This window comes from Giraffa tippelskirchi, chromosome 5 (assembly GCF_054371585.1).
Source record: "Giraffa tippelskirchi isolate mGirTip1 chromosome 5, T2T-mGirTip1v1.2.pri, whole genome shotgun sequence".
NCBI lineage: Eukaryota > Metazoa > Chordata > Mammalia > Artiodactyla > Giraffidae > Giraffa > Giraffa tippelskirchi.
In genome coordinates this window covers 106,741,125-106,757,082 of record NC_137279.1, presented here as the reverse complement: position 1 = coordinate 106,757,082, position 15,958 = coordinate 106,741,125, and the positions used below count along the sequence as shown (strand labels likewise).

General features: G+C 39.6%; 1 protein-coding gene and 1 pseudogene across 2 annotated transcripts in view; one reads left to right on the top strand and one right to left on the bottom strand.

The window, feature by feature from the left end:
• Nucleotides 1-10,746, top strand: part of SLC22A15 (solute carrier family 22 member 15) — a 97,802-nt gene extending 87,056 nt beyond the window's left edge. The window contains exons 9-13 of the mRNA XM_081493317.1: nucleotides 3,392-3,512; nucleotides 5,034-5,106; nucleotides 7,711-7,899; nucleotides 8,419-8,623; nucleotides 10,072-10,746. Of these exons, the coding sequence (XP_081349443.1) occupies nucleotides 3,392-3,512; nucleotides 5,034-5,106; nucleotides 7,711-7,899; nucleotides 8,419-8,508 (473 nt within the window). The 3' untranslated portion in view covers nucleotides 8,509-8,623; nucleotides 10,072-10,746. The remainder of the gene's footprint in view (nucleotides 1-3,391; nucleotides 3,513-5,033; nucleotides 5,107-7,710; nucleotides 7,900-8,418; nucleotides 8,624-10,071) is intronic.
• A 2,355-nt stretch (nucleotides 10,747-13,101) lies between these two features.
• LOC145507239 (septin-7 pseudogene) lies at nucleotides 13,102-15,450 on the bottom strand (annotated as a pseudogene). The gene has a single exon (XR_014054717.1). The product of XR_014054717.1 is annotated as a septin-7 pseudogene (transcript).
• Nucleotides 15,451-15,958: the final 508 nt, after the last annotated feature.

Sequence of the window (15,958 nt, the reverse complement as noted above, 5' to 3'; positions counted from 1 at the left end):
AAAGGAAGAAACTACAACCTTCTGATACATGCAGGGTCGTGGGTGAATTTCAGAAGCATTAGCACTCTCTGATAGATTTTTAGCATATTCACAAATAGTAGAAATTTACTGTAATCACCCAGTGAATGAAGTGGATGATAAAGTTGAACTTTTAGTGTTTGGGTCAGTGCAATGTGACTTAATATACTGAGATATGTATTCTGGTGACCCCAACAGATTCTGAGAAAACTTCAGATAACTGGTTCTGAAAATGACATACTTAGTAGCTACATCATTGGAATCAACTTAAAGCCTTTTAAGTTCATTACTTTGAAGGATATAAGTGTTTTGAAAATATAAGTGTTTTTTCCCTCACAAAGATAATTGAGCTTAATTTTTCCTTTTAAAACACTCTTTTCTCAACTGTCACTTTGAACATTCATAAATAGCCAATAATATATGATTTCATTTTCGAATAAAGAACCTAGGTCAGAAATCCAGGGAACCAGCGCAGTGGCTGCAAAGCCTACCTCATCATTGACTCATGATGACCAACACCCCAGTAGCTCCACAGGGAAAAGGCTAAGAAATCATTTTGTAGTAATCAGAGCTGTCGCAGATTGACATGGGCTATCTTGGGGAAGTGAGCTTCCCCACGTTCAAGTGGCCACTGCAGACTCCATTAGCAGGAACGTAGAGGGGAAGTTTCAAGCAGCAGATGAGGTGTCAGGCTGATGGGAGCGCTCTGTGGGTATGTCGCTGGAGCCAGGCTCCCCAGATGGACCATGGCTGAAAGTGTCCTGACCCTTGCCAGGAAGATGTCTTCCAGCTTGGGATCTTCTGGGTGTTTAGATGTCGCCTTCTGCGACATATTATTTGAATTTAATTTTCAGGATGACAATCCCCTAACCTGTTTTAAAGATGTTGTAGAGTGTCTCCAGCACTGTTCTGAAAGATGCCATCCTGTTGAAAACAGTCCCAAAGATCATTTGCAATTAAGCAAATATGCACATTTCTGTTTGCTTCAGTGCCACTCAAGACCACTTCCTGACTCGCCCAGTTTCTTGAAAAATCACTGATGAGTTTAATTTGCCCTCATTATTGGTTTACTTGAATTTTTTAGATATCAAAGTCCAGTCCTATATCTTGAACATGATTCTTTTTCCAGAAGCAAGCACCTCATGGCTTGAAATAATATATTTAGTACTTAAAATCGCTGACTTAGTCTTCCAAATAGCCTGGCAGAAGAGAAGCAGGCCCCAGATGGTCAAGTTTGGCAGTGTCTGGGCCACTGCATTCAGAACATCATCTTTAGAACACCATCTTTAAAGTAGATGAAGATTTATTTCATAGTCAAGCTGGGAATGTGAAACTTGTATTTTGGAATGGGGTATCTTATGTGCCTCCCTCTTCAGATGTTGGGAGAGCATGAACACAGATGCTCTTCACTTAAATTAATCCCTGTCATAGTCTTTACACTTATCCATTCATTAAATATTTAGTGAGCACCTCTGTGCATCAGACTATGGGAGGTGCCATGAGGGAAACAGATACAAACAAAGCCTTAGCCTCAGAGGAGTCAAAATATATTTGGGGCAGACAAAATGGAAAAGTAAGCAACTACAAGAGAGTGTCTGAAACATAACTGTTGCGTGGATTGGGGAATAGGGGCCATGAAAGTCAAGGGCAGGAGAGGATATTGCATTTGAGTTATTTAAGGGAAGAGTGGTTTTGATGAGCCACGTATGCAGTCCCAAGGAAGGGACAGGCATGTTCTATTACGCAGAAATGTCAAGGAGAATGAGAAGCAATTACTTTGGTGATCAGGACATTGCTGTTGACCTTCAGGAATAGGAGTTTCAGGAGAGGATGGTATTGGAAGCCACATTGTAGTGAGTCACAAGGCAGATGCGTTTGAGGAAAGGGAGGGTCAGTCACTCATTGGACATGTTTGATTGTGAAGTGAGGAAAAGTGCAGTGGAGCTGATGAGAATTTTTGGTATTTTCGTAGAAGGAGAAAAGTATTATTTTGAAGGTGGAGGCTAGTGGGTTGTTGAAGGGAAGAGGTTAAATATTTTTGAGGAATAATTACATTGTAAGATCCCAGAGAAGATAGTATTAATAAAAAGAACCACTGGACAATTGATAGCATTTTTGATACGGAAACAAACTGGCATAAACTGTATTTTTGCATTGTATGTTTAAAAAAAAGGTTACATTAGGAAACTCAAATATCATTATTGATTAGTAATCCAAGTAAGAAGTTGGGGAGGAGGAAGGATGAAAAGTAGTTCCATATTTAGAATCTTTTTCTTTAAGGAACATTAATGTATATCTTCTGGTAATAGTTTAGTGGAATTATTCCTTATCTTTGCAATGGAATGCCAAGGAATGCAAACTGAAGATAGGAGTTTGAGGGCACTTATTCTCATGCATCAGGGCTTGTCACGCTGATCAGCCTTTTACATCATTGATTGTTGAATGAGGTTGGGAAGAAAGGAGAGGCCGGTAATACCCGTAGATAGGTGGAACTTACGACTTCTGCGAAGCTTACTTGACTCCAGTACAGACGTTTTCAGGGAGCTCTGTCGTTCAGGAGTGAGTGCAGTTTTTTTTATTTAATTGACATATAGTTGATTTACAATGTTGTGTTAATTTCTGCTGTATAGCAAAGTGACTCAGTTATGCATATATATTCTATTTCACATTCTTTTCCATTATGGTTTATCACAGGAGACTGAATATAGTTCCCTGTGCTATAGAGTAGGACCTTGTTGTTTATCCATCCTCTATATAATTGTCTGCATCTGCTAATCCCTAACACAGCTGAGAGACTGAGCACATACACAATCCCAAACTCCCAATTTTTCCCTCCCCCCACCTCCATCCCTGGAAACCAATAATCTGTTCTCTATATATGTGAGTCTGTTTTTGTTTTGTAGGTATGTTCATTTGTGTCATATTTTAGATTTCACATATAAGTGACATCATATGGTATCTGTCTTTGTCTGACTTAGTATGATTGTCTCTAGGTCCACCCATATTGCTGCAAATGGCATTTTTTATGAAAAAGTAATATTCCATTGTATATGTCAATATACAGACACGCACACATATATATATATCTCTTCTGTATACATTTATCTGTCAATGGACATTTAGGTTGTATAGGTTTAATCACCAATCATGATAGCCACTGTGAAAGATTTCCTGGGGCTGGCCAAAATGCTGAGAAATACTTTTTTTGTGCTGTTTGTGATGACTAAACCTTTTGCATGTGTGTCCAATTATACGATCTCTTTGCTACTTGAGATCACCATGAATGTCTCTCACTCCTTCAAAATTAAATGTGTCATTCAGAGGGATTTTTCTCCATTGAGGACCTCACAGGTATGGCACTTGTCTTCCTCAGACACCGGTGTGTTTGCAGTGGTGAACAGCCATTCCTTGTCCCTGCTGGGAAAGCTGACCATCAGCGCTGCCTTCAACATTGTGTATATCTACACCTCGGAGCTGTACCCCACAGTCATCAGGTATGCCTTGCACTCAGCCTTCTCCTTCCCATTTCCTGCATTTTGTTGTAGATTTTTGCATTGACAGAGGCATGGTCCTCACTTCTAGAGCACAGCCAGTGTGGGCCAGCAGCAACACAGTAAGCAATCATGAACCCAGGGCCTGTGGAGGCTCAGTCTTTCCCTATTAGCAGGGAAAATGTTGCTTTATCTTTGGCTGAATTCCCTGTCCATCTTGTGAGAGAATTACTCTACACTCAGCGTATCCCATCACCCAAATAGTGCTCATATGTTGTTTTTATTTCAGTCACTTGAGTTACTCAGACACCCCTTCCTCCTGTGTCAGGCACACAGTGGACCAGAGAACAAGGTCCCTGTTATCATAGAGTCTGTATTTTAGCACAAAATACACATATTTCAAAAAAGATAAACCTTTATAGTAATAAGTTAATATTATATTTACATGTTAAAAGTAATTTTTAATGAGGACATGCTTATATCAAAAATAACGTATTCAAAAACAAACCAAGAAAAGCCTTAACATATTTCTTTCCAAGTTCCCCCTCATAAAATAAGCTTGAAAACAAGAAACCAAACCTAATTTGAAGGGCAGAGATGCAGCTTAGTCTCTGCAGAACTGGCTCTGTGTGCTGGGTCTTGGTTCCCCAGTTAGCATTTTCCCAGTCTTTTTTGAGGATCATTCCAAACAGATCCTTCTGTTCCCTTCATCCATGCAAGAAGCCTAATGGTTCTGTTTACCTTTTTCCCAGTAAGAGATCAGATCGTCCGCAATTGGCTTGTCATCCCCTGGTTATTCCCAGAAACTGCTTTCTCTGGCTGTTGCGTATAAAACTAGGATGGCAGTTTGGTTCCAAACTGGGACACTTTTTAGAGTGAAAGTGGACTTGTTAACAATTCAGCTGGAATAACAGGGTGCTGTATGATCACGCTACTTATAATCATTATCATTTTCATTTCCTCCCCCCTCCTTGAGACCCACACTCCCAAAAAGACAATGTTCTTGGTTTCCTGAGAATATATGTTCAGCCAATTCCTATTTATATGCCTGATCCTTCTGTAGCTAATTAGTTGAGTTTAAAAGAATGGACAGACTTTTCAGACCATAAAGCCCTGGCTTTTCTTTGATTATTTGAACTAATAGGAGACCTAAAACATGAGAACATTTAACAAGAAATATTCACATGCTCATTTTTTCACCAGCCTCTATAGCTGCACTGTCCAATCTTGCGTGTGGCTATGTAAGTTTAAATTAATTAAAAGTTCAGTTCCTCATTCTTACTCACATTGAGCATTGAGTAGCTGCATGTGTCTGGGGGCTTCCATGTTGGACAGGGAACTTAAAGAACATTTTCAGAATCATAGAAAGTTCTAATGGGCAGTATTGCTTATAGTATCCTGAACTTCCACTTTGGGATTTGTTATTCTGAGCCCACTATCCCTTAGAGCCTTAAAATTGTCCCCCTAGAACTTACTAATTTTTTTTTTTTTTTTTTTTTTTTTGCTTTTTCTTATGCCTTACAGGAATGTTGGGCTTGGAACTTGCTCCATGTTCTCCCGAGTTGGTGGGATCATTGCTCCCTTCATCCCCTCACTGGTTGGTTTGTACCTCCTAGTTTTGTTTTTCTTGATTCTCTGCTTTGTAAATGTTTGTGCTCTTGAGTAGAAAGAGGCAGCAAACAGCTGCCATTGAAGATCAGCCTGATGCAAATGTGAACCTTGTGCCTTTTAGATTAAGGGTCTGTCAGTGCAGATGGACCCTTCCCAGGGATTGACTGTGTTCATTGCAGTCAGCTAATGCCAACCTGAACCTTCCTGTCCCTATTTGTAAGTTAGCAGATTAGTGAGCATTTCCTAAGTTTCTGTTGTGTGCTGGACTCGGTGCTAAGCCTCTTACATACATCATCTCATGCAGTCTTCACCATAACCTTATGTGCTAGGGATTGGTACCTTGAATTAAATAATGAGGAGAACACAGCACACCACTTGGAAAAGAAGGTTACAAGAGAAATGTGTGAAAGGGAGATATGAATAGTGTAAATTCCATCCCATCTTCAAATGTTCATGTTCTGCGAAAGATCCCATGGAGCCCCCCTGGGCACGTCTCTGTTGGTCTCCTCTAGGACTTTCCCAGCCAAGACTTGTTGAAACGTGACTAGGTTTGATGTGAGGCTGTGAGCCTTTTCTATAGAAAACCACCTATCACTCAGGCTACGATTCACCATGCCCTAGTATAGGATATTTCTGAAGTGCCATTGTAGCCTTTTCTTTTCTTGAGGAAGCAGGATACACTTCATTTTTCTGAGTATCTCTGTTACTGAGTCCAAGCTCTCTCTGCTTGCTGAGTGACAGGCCAGTTAACCACTAATGTCTCAATAGAACCATCTTGTCAGAGTCTGAATGCTAGGTTCTTTCATAGAACACAGAGTTGGGGGAGATGAAGAAATAAAAAGGCCATTAATCTTGCACATATCTCCCAGAATGGCCAGCCTGGAGAGGGGATGTGTTAATCTCCTCTTTCTTGAAGCAGTTCACAGGTGGGTAGGGTCAGATTATCTTTCTCTGAGTTGAAGGAAGGCACTTGAACCCTCAAGCAAGGTGCATGCTAAGTCGCTTCAGTCTGGTCTGACTCTTTGCGACCCTATGGACCGTAGCCCGCCAGTCTTCTCTGTCCTTGGATTTCTCCAGGCAAGAACACTGGAGCGAGTAGCCATTCCCTTAGAGGGGATCTTCCCGACTCAGGGATCGAACCTGTATCTCTTATGTCTCCTGCATTGGCAGGCAGGTTCCTTATCGCTAGCGCCACCTGAGAAGCCCAAGGTTCTCTGAGACAGGCCATTATGTATGATTATAATGACAAAAGCAATGAAAAGCAAGTTAAAGAAACAGATCCAACATGAAGTAAGAATTGACTCTTCCCTGAAACATCTCTCCATGTTTCACACTCAATTTTAGATCACAAGACCCTTCTTATGGGTCTTACTAGTTCCATTCTGCAAAATGTGTCCAACATTATGTGTTTATCATTAAAGACGCCAGATTTTGGATGGCTGTCCTAGAACGTTATAAAACCCAACACTGTTTCCCCCTGAGTCCCGCTAAGTTGAGAAGAGGCGAGTGTTCCCCTTGGTTCAATCACACCCCTGCACTGTGGGCACGTGTTTGCATGCAGAGGGCCGGAGTCCCCCTCTTCTCCTCCGCATGCCTCCCTCTCCTCCCCCATCATGTCATCACCTTTGAAAAATCAGGAAAAAATGACCAGAGCAGACATTCTATCTAGCCACAGAATTTGGAAGTCCAAACCAGAGAAGACAAAACTAGGTGGTTCCCATGCAGGAATTCAGGAATGATAATCAGTTCAGCAATCTCCTGGAGCGCAGTCCTGCAAAGACCATGATGTTATCTTTGAAATGATATGTTTGTATTTAAATTTTCCTGAGAATGTCTTTTGGATCAGCCTGCTAGCATATCGAAACCATATGTGTAGGTTTCTCTAGGCTTTTCTCTTCCTTTTCAGGGTGTTCAGTTCAGTTCGGACGCTCAGTCGTGTCTGACTCTTTGCAACCCCATGGACTGCAGCACCCCGGGCTTCCCTGTCCATCACCAATTCGCAGAATTTACTCAAACTCATGTCCATTGAACAGCAAGGAGATCCAACCAGTCCATCCTAAAGGAAATCAGTCCTGAATTTTTAATTGTGTTTACACCTTTAACCCCCGAGCCTCTCAGTTCTGGTGCTTAGGGAATCAGCACACGTGTATGAGACTGTTTGGCCAATTCCAGGGTTGGGAACTTTAAAAGTTCATTTGCAGTGTTGCCTGCATGTGGAGAACACCGTGTCACAGGCCACTCGCCCGAAGTGCAAGCTGAGTGTCTGGCTCTCCCTGCATCCTGGCCGTGTCTATGTTGCCCCTACCCCACAGTCCCCACCCCGAGCATAAAACAGTCTGCTGCTTCTGCTCCACAGCCAGAAGTCCTTTTTATCTGCTCAGTTGCATCTCTGTGCCTGAGGGCTGGCTCTAGTTTCCCCCAGTAATTTCTCTATGGGAAGAGAAGGAGGGCTGCGTGGTATATTCTAGTGGGAAAGCAGGACCTGGACAGTAAACGTGGCAGGTCCTCAGTCATGAGACTGCTGCTGTCGTCTGCTAGGAAACTAACACTGAGTTTTTGTTTGTTTTCATTCCACTCCCTGCCCCCACAGAAGTATGTGCAGTGGTCTTTACCCTTCATTGTTTTTGGAGCCACAGGGCTGACCTCAGGCCTCCTGAGTTTATTATTGCCAGAAACCCTTAACAGCCCATTGCTGGAGACATTTTCTGACCTTCAAGTATACTCATATCGGAGGCTAGGGGAGGAAGCATTATCTTTACAGAACTTGGATCCCCCTCAGGTATGACACAATTGTTCTTAATCATTCTGGTTTACTACATGATGACAGTTTTGGGGGGAATAAAAAGAGTGAATGTCTGGTTAGAGTAATGTGTGTGTGCTCAGTCACATGGACTTTGCAGCCCCACGGGCTGTAGCCTGCCAGGCTCCTCTGTTTCTCAGGCAAGAATACTGGAGTGGGTTGCCATTTCCTTCTCCAGGGGATTTTCCCAATCCAGGGATCCAAGCTGCATCTCCTACATTGGCAGGCGAATTCTTTACCACTGGGCCACCTGGAAAGCCACCTGGTTAGAATAATAGAACTGAGCAAAAATGCTGGAAAACAAAGGTGGCATCTAATTGCAGCTGATTTTCAGGGAAATAAAGATGATTCATTAGCTTTCTTAGAACACTTTAGGGACTAATTCTTAGGGGAATAAATGTCATCGGAGTACCTTTGTCAGTTGAATGCTAGACAGTAATTTAATTTTAGAAAAGTCATGACACCGTTTCCCTGCCCTTTTCTTCTCTCCTGCTTTAGTCTGTGGACAAGGAGAGCCCTTTAGGGAGTGAGAGTGACGAAGAGGAAGAGTTTTACGATGCAGATGAAGAGACTCAGATGATCAAGTGAGGAGCCGCAGGTTCCTCCTCAGAAGCAGAGGATCATCTTCTGTGCCTCTGTCGAGGGCAGGTGCTCCTGGGAAACTGGAGAGAGCTGTGGAAAGAAAGACTCGAACAAACAGAAGGTACTCAGTGTGGCCTGATGTTTTATAGGCACCAAGGAAGTTGGAGAAGAGATTTCCCTGAACAGGACATCACTGCCTTGAGTGAAAAGCTATTAATTTGCCTGCAGTTGAGGTATAGTGCAGAATCACGACCTTTGGCCAGATTGCTCAATTCTGCATGCCAGAGTGGTAAGCTCAGTTGTTTCTAGAAGTTTGATTGTGTTGCCTTTCAACTTCATTGTGACCTAAAGGCAAATATGTAAAATTTCTTCTCACCATTAAGATGGAATCTGTGTACCAGATTTGATGTCTGCCCCTCTGTTGCTCCTCACCAGGAATCTTTGGAGGCAAGTTGATGTTAGCATTGCATTCATTTTTGTGCCAGAAGAAAAGCACTGAGAGATCATTTGTGTGACCTGAGGCCCTCCAGCTTTACCCCAAGGGATGAAATCTGGGCCCTCAGCTTGGTCCCTGGTCCAGTGATTGGTTCGAGCTCCTTATGTTAGTCCAACAGATAACCCACTAGAAAAATCCAGCTGTACCAAAGTAATGTTCAGAGTCCAAGGTGTGGCTGCACCCCTCCTCCCCACTCCCCCCAGCAGCTCCCTTTGATACTCAAATTTCCATCTCAGATTCTAGTGCCAGCAAAACTTCCAAACATGCCCACTAAATGATGACGTTTTATAGAGGGGAAGGGCAGTTAAAAAGTGACGTGTTGAGCCCTTGGATGTTAAAAGGGAAGAAAAAAGATGCCATTTTTAATAAGGAAGAAAAGAAAATTACCTTTACAATTTTTGTTTGTTTTGTCTTCAGTGTTGTGCAAGGAGGGCCTTGGAGGCCTTCCTTTAAGGACTTGAACTCATTTAGTCCTAGGTCAGCCCCAGCCTGTTTAGTTTAGCTAGAATGGAAGGCACAGGAATTTCCTAGGAAATGTTGGTTTTCATTAAGTACTATTGGCTTTCAAATAAAATCAGTCGTACTCAGCTTCCTCAAATCATGTGCCGAAAGTGTTTCCTGTGAAACTCGAGTGTTATCTCAAAGAGAAGTGTTATCTTGGAGTCAACAAGCTTGGACAGCATTACTTTAGGTCAGTTTCCCAACTGGGACCGTTTCTGTGTTTTCAGAATTTCCATTTCTGCTAATCTCTTGGAGAAAAAGAAATTTCATTAGAAATAGAAGTCATCACTGTGTCTGTTTCTGGAAATCATGGAGGATTCACCTCGAATTGGCTCCAACCCTCTCCTGTCTTCTTCCATTTACCTCTTGGTTTGTACTGTTCTAGCCTGTACCTTTGTATTTGTTAAAGTGTTTTATGTCCTTCATGCCTTTATGTATTGGACCCTTTATAAATAGGAAGCATCTCTACTACTGTTTATTTCTCTCCGCTGTGCCCAGAACACAGTATGTATTGCTGTTTCTAGCCAAGGAAGTTGTGGAACTCCTGCCAGTATCGTTTTTGTCCATCACAGGTGAATCTGACCCAAACCCCCAAACTGTGGAATCTTGGCATCTTTCTCTGGGAGATGGAGACCCTGCCCGCCATCAAGAGAAGAAGAAAGGAAGAACTTACAGGGACACTTAGAAGCTCTTTGTTGTGAAGTTAAACAGAAAACAGCAAGCTGACATATAGGTGATTCTTGGCTGGTTGGCAGCCTTTTTGCATTATAAGAGTAATAACCCCATTATCAAAAAATGTGGAAACTGGAGGTTAAAAAAATGTATTACTTACAAACTCAACACCCAGAGACAGCCAGTGTTTTGGCTTTGTTCTCTTTGAAGACCAACTGGTAACCCATCTTTTTTTTGGCACTGAGGTTCCCTCTGCCTCTGACTAGATAAATAAGGATTCCATTAGTTCTGTCCCTGGGTATTCTCTTTTTCCAACTCTAGGATAGAAGAAGGGAGGGAAGGATATACAGTTTGAACACATGTGGCTAAGACTTGACTACCAGCTGCTCATGTCAAATGTGTCACTAAATTTCTTTAGTGTTTCTTTCTTGATGGTCTTTTGGCAAAGTTTAATAATTTGCCTTTTATAAAAACAGATTGTGTTTCCTTTTGCTGTTAACTGTTGAAAAATAGCAATTGTGGAGATTGTGCACGTGAGTACATTTGTGTGGATTAAATTATTAGAAAACTCTTAATTTATAGGTAACATATGTTGTTTGTTCAAAGTTTCCTTTTAAATGTCTTTATTGTATTCAAAATAAATTTCTTTTCTCCAAAAAAAGCAACAAGAAAAATGTAAGACACATGAGAAATCCCAGGGCTTCCAGGGTCTAAGGTCTTATCAATAGCTTGTCCAGAACTTAAGCACCACATTCTTGAAAGAAACTGTGCTGTAGTTTTCTGATCAGTGAGTTAAAAACCACTGCCCATTGAAAATGAAGTATTTGTCATTTGACTGATTTCAAGTGATAACAGACATTCTTTAGTATCTAAAAATAAAGAAATAAACACAAATACAATAAGTAAGAAGCAAATAAATGTTCCTGCGACACTGCCCAAGTAAACATGATCTGGACAAGTATTTTTATAGAGGTCAAATTGATAAAGATACTTCTAATAGATTTATATTCTTAACAAAAACATTGCAATAATTCTCTCTACTAAACTAGAATTAAAATGCAGCTTTCTAATAGAACTGACTCCTCCATTACAATTTTTTATTAGATCATTAATTCTTAAATTGGACACCTATAAAGGATTTTTTTCAGTAAATAAAATACAGCTTTTTTGGCTTCTTGTGGATTTGATAGAGAATTGTAAAACATAGGCTTTTTCTTTTGTTCTTACAGAATATATCAGGGTGTATATAGTAACACCTTTGACAAATTGAGCAAGTATGGAATATGCTAGAAACTATGGATGGTTTGTGGGACAGGGGCTATAGCAAGTTTAGGGAGTTGGTGGATACAGAAGATAACTTTAAAAATATATCTAGAAGGAGAAAAATGCAAAGATAGGGCATGGTTAGAAAATTTATCTGTGTAGTATATTAAAGGGAAAGACCTTATGGTTATCTCAATAGATGTGCTTAGTTGCTCAGTTGTGTCCAACTCTTTGCGACTCCATGGACTGTAGCCCACCAGACTCCTCTGTCCATGGGGATTCTCCAGGCAAGAATACTGGAGTGGGTTGCCATGCCCTCCTCCAGGGAATCTTCCCATCCCAGAGATCTAACCCAGGTCTCCCGCATTGCAGGCAGATTCTTTACCATCTGAGCCATCAGGGAAGCCTGTCTCAATAGATACATGAAGATTATTTGACAAAATTCAACACCTATTTAAAATAGAAGCTACTAGCAGACAAGGAATAAAAGGAAACTTCCTTCACAGGATAAGGGGTATTGTAGTACATAAGGTTAATTGGGACGTAAGATCTTGTCACCTTCCCAGAACTTTGGCCTTCAGGCTTTATCAATAATGACCACAATAAGAAAAGGATTCTTTCTCTTCCCTCTTCTTCCACCTCTTTCTAATCTCTGTCTCTGTTTCTGTCTATTTCTCTTTCTTCTTGCCTTACAAATACCTACTAGATGAAAATGTTTAAAATACATTAAAATATGTATATAAAACTGTCATGAAACATGTTTATTCTTTTTGGTACACTGATAGCTTATATTCTGTCCCATTTTGTTTTTTAAAATGCCATTTGTGATCCACTAAACCAATTTCATGACCTACTATAACATAAAAATCCATGGTTCTTCCCTGTCTTCTTGTACTGCAGAGGCTTTAAAGCTGAGATGTACATTTCCCAAACACCCTTTGCAGCTAGGCTTCTAGGTGCAATTAAGTTTCGGTCACTCAGATTCAGATGGAATTGGGAATGTGGGAGTGAGGTACAGGCTGTACTTGTGGTGGATCATTTCCTACTGGGGTCTACAAAGATGGAGGCATTTGGTTTTGCTGAGGCAGTTTCAGCAGAGATGTTGACGGGGCAACACATATTAAAACCTTAATAAGATTTTTTTTTTTTTTTTACACAGAACCTGGAAAAATAACTCTAGTTAAGGAAAAGTAAAGATTCAAAAATACTCAACAATCCCAAAAATATAAGACAGGCAAGAGACTTGACTTCCCAGATATTAAAACTTTGAAGCTATGGTATGAGTGTAGCAATAGATAAGCAGATCAGTAAAACATAATAAAAATCTCAGAACAAGACAAAGGATATATAACAGCTTGGCATTTTTTGAAGATGGTATGACAACTCAGTGGGGGAAAAAACTGAACTATTCAATTATTGTTGTGGCAACTATTGGGTTTCCATATCAAAAAATAAAATTATACCCTTTCTACACACCATAGCAAAAATTCCAAATGAATTGAAGAACTTACTGGAAAAAGACAAAACTTTAAAAAAATTTATAAAATGATATAGGAGAATGTTCTTATGACCTTGAGGGATAGATGGATTTTTCAGACAGAAAGTAAAAATCACAAATCATTTTTAAGAAGATAGGTTGATATGTTTCACTACCTCTAAATTTAAAATTTCTTTCTTTTTTTTTTTTTTACATCACAACATTGTTTATTATGTGAATTTTTTACAATACAAACAAAAAAATACAGAAATGCAATATATGAATACAGCTAAATGCAGAATGGTGACTTTTTTTCTTTTCAAGAGGCCATGATTCCCATTTCTAGTAAAATAAAAGAGACTGCACATAGGTAGAAATAGGTTGGTTGTTAGCTTCACAATTTTGCCTAGAAATGATCTATAAATGCATTTTCCCCCCTGCTACTTACCATAAAGTGTAAAAAGGGAATTAAAGGAAAGTTTCCTTGTTGGTTCCTATCATATGAAAGATGCTATATTCTATTTTTTAGCAGGGCCAATATATGGAAAATACCTAAATTAAATGTTATTACAAAAATGAAGCAGTAATGAGATTCTGGCTAAAGAGGGTACTAAATGAGAATAATATATATTTAAAGAATTCAAAACAAACAAACAAAAAAAAAGGTTGTTATAAAAAAGCTCTAGGTGCATTGTAAGCATATAGGTTTTTTTTTCCATGTGTATTTTTAAACAATGGAAGTGTCAAAAAATAGGGTCAACTGTGTTAGACTAAATTACATTATTGTATACGCTGCATTGAATGGAACCTCTGTATTATAATTATCATAAAGAAGCATAGTTTGCATCATATTATGGCAATTTATCCTCAGTGAAGCCTTTCAGAGTCCTTGTATTTTGGAATATCCTGTAAACAATCAAACCACCAGAACATGATTGTACAACAGTAAAATGTTTTCTTGCATTAAATTGAAGACATCTGTTTAATAAAAAAAGAAAAGAAAATGTAGGAAAGGTACTTAGAGCTGTTAGTTTCTAAGTACACAACAACCCCAGACAATTCAAGGCATCTTAATCTCCATCAAGAACAAAAAAATAATAATAATAATTTTTGTCATGCTGTTAAATCCATCATTAAGGATAAAACCGGTGCAAATTGGTCAAACGGATCCAACAAACACTGATGTCCAAGCTGGCATATTGGCAACTAATACGTAACTGGTGGTCAATAGAGAGTTTAAAAGATCTTCCCTTTCTTCTTATTCTTTTCCAAGGTTCTTGAAGAGTTCTGTTGTTCTAAAATACGTTGTTGGGCTTCCCAGTTTGCTTTCTCATCCTCAAACTGATGACGTTTTTCCTCTAATTCTTTGTGCTGTGCTTCCAAATTTTTTTTCATTTGCTCATGGCGCCGCTGGAGCTCAGCTTCAGAGTCCTTCAGTTTTTGAACTTTTTCTTTGACCTTCATCTCAAACACCTGTTCCATCTCCATCTCCATCTTCTTCATTTTAGCTACATGTTCCCTTCTTTCTTCTTCCATTTGTGCAAGAGGGCTCTTAGTAAGTTGCCCTTTATTCTTGTTATTATCAACTCCATTATAAGTCACAGCTGCCAGTTTTCTGCTCCGGTAGTTCTCATAGTGTACATTATTAGTGACATCTTTCAAGTCCTGCATGTGTGTTCTTATCAACATATTTCTTAGAATTGTAAAATCACAATGTTCACCGTTTTCAACTTCCGCAACACCCCAAGGATACTGCCTTCCTCTGACCCTTTTGCCATTAACTTCAATGATAGTATTACTACCTACCACAGCAAGAGGTAAACGGTCCTTTATCTTTTTAACAAACTTATTTTCTTCTTCATCATCTGTCTCTGGGAATTCATATATTTTAATTTTATGTTCTTGGATTTCTTTCATTATCTGTTTCTTAAACTGTTGGCATTCCTCTGGTGTGAGTGTGTCTGCTTTGGCAATAAGTGGAATGATATTCACTTTTTCATGCAAACGCTTCATAAACTCAATATCCAATGGTTTAAGTCCATGTCCTGAAGGAGCAATGAAGTATAAACAACACTGCACTCTGTTATCAGGCATCTGACGTCTGTTCACTCTAGATTCTGCATTTAGGTAGTCCTCGAACTTACTATCAATGTAGTCGATAACAGGCTGCCAGCAATTACTAGTATCCACTGCATCTCCAAATCCTGGGGTATCGACTATTGTGAGCAGCAACTGAACACCACCTTCTTTGATTAAAACTTTGGATTGTTCCACCTGTACAGTCTTTTTTATTCTATGGGAAGGACCTGGATACTCTGGAGAATACAAATCTGTGAGGAATAATGAGTTGATTAATGTTGACTTTCCCAGTCCAGATTCACCCACAACCATGAGTGTGAATTCAAAACCTCTCTTCACTGATTTTCTGTATACTTGATTTGGGAGATTTGCAAATCCCACATAGCCTTCAAGGTTCTTCTGTTGAGCTACCATGGTGCTGCTGTTGACGCTCTCCTCAGCAGCAGCGGATCTCCCACTCTAAAACTTCTTTCTATATGACTAGACACTCCACAAAATTAAAAACAAAGCAATAGATTAGGAAAAGAATATTGGCAACTTCTGTAAAAGACAAAGATCAGTATCCAGAATGTAGCAAGAATTAGTGCCAATCAGAAAGAAAAATAAGGAGGAAGCTTATACAATATATTTTTAGGTAATTTACAGCCTCACTAGAGGATCACAGAAATGCAAATTGAAACAATGTTAAGTTATTCAAAGTCCATTAGATTGGAAGAAAAGAGTTCTAAAACAACATTTTGAAGATACAAAGAAGAAGGAATTTCTCTACATTCTGATAGAAGTAAAAATTTACTTATCAACTAGATTGTCAATAGCCAGTGAGGTTGAAAAATGTAAGTGTTCTTGACACAGAAATTCTACTTCTGTATCTATTAATATGTCATGGAAGAGTTTTCAGATATTTTGAAGAAAACTGTTTCACACTGTGCCACACACAGTACACAAACCTACATATACATATCCATATG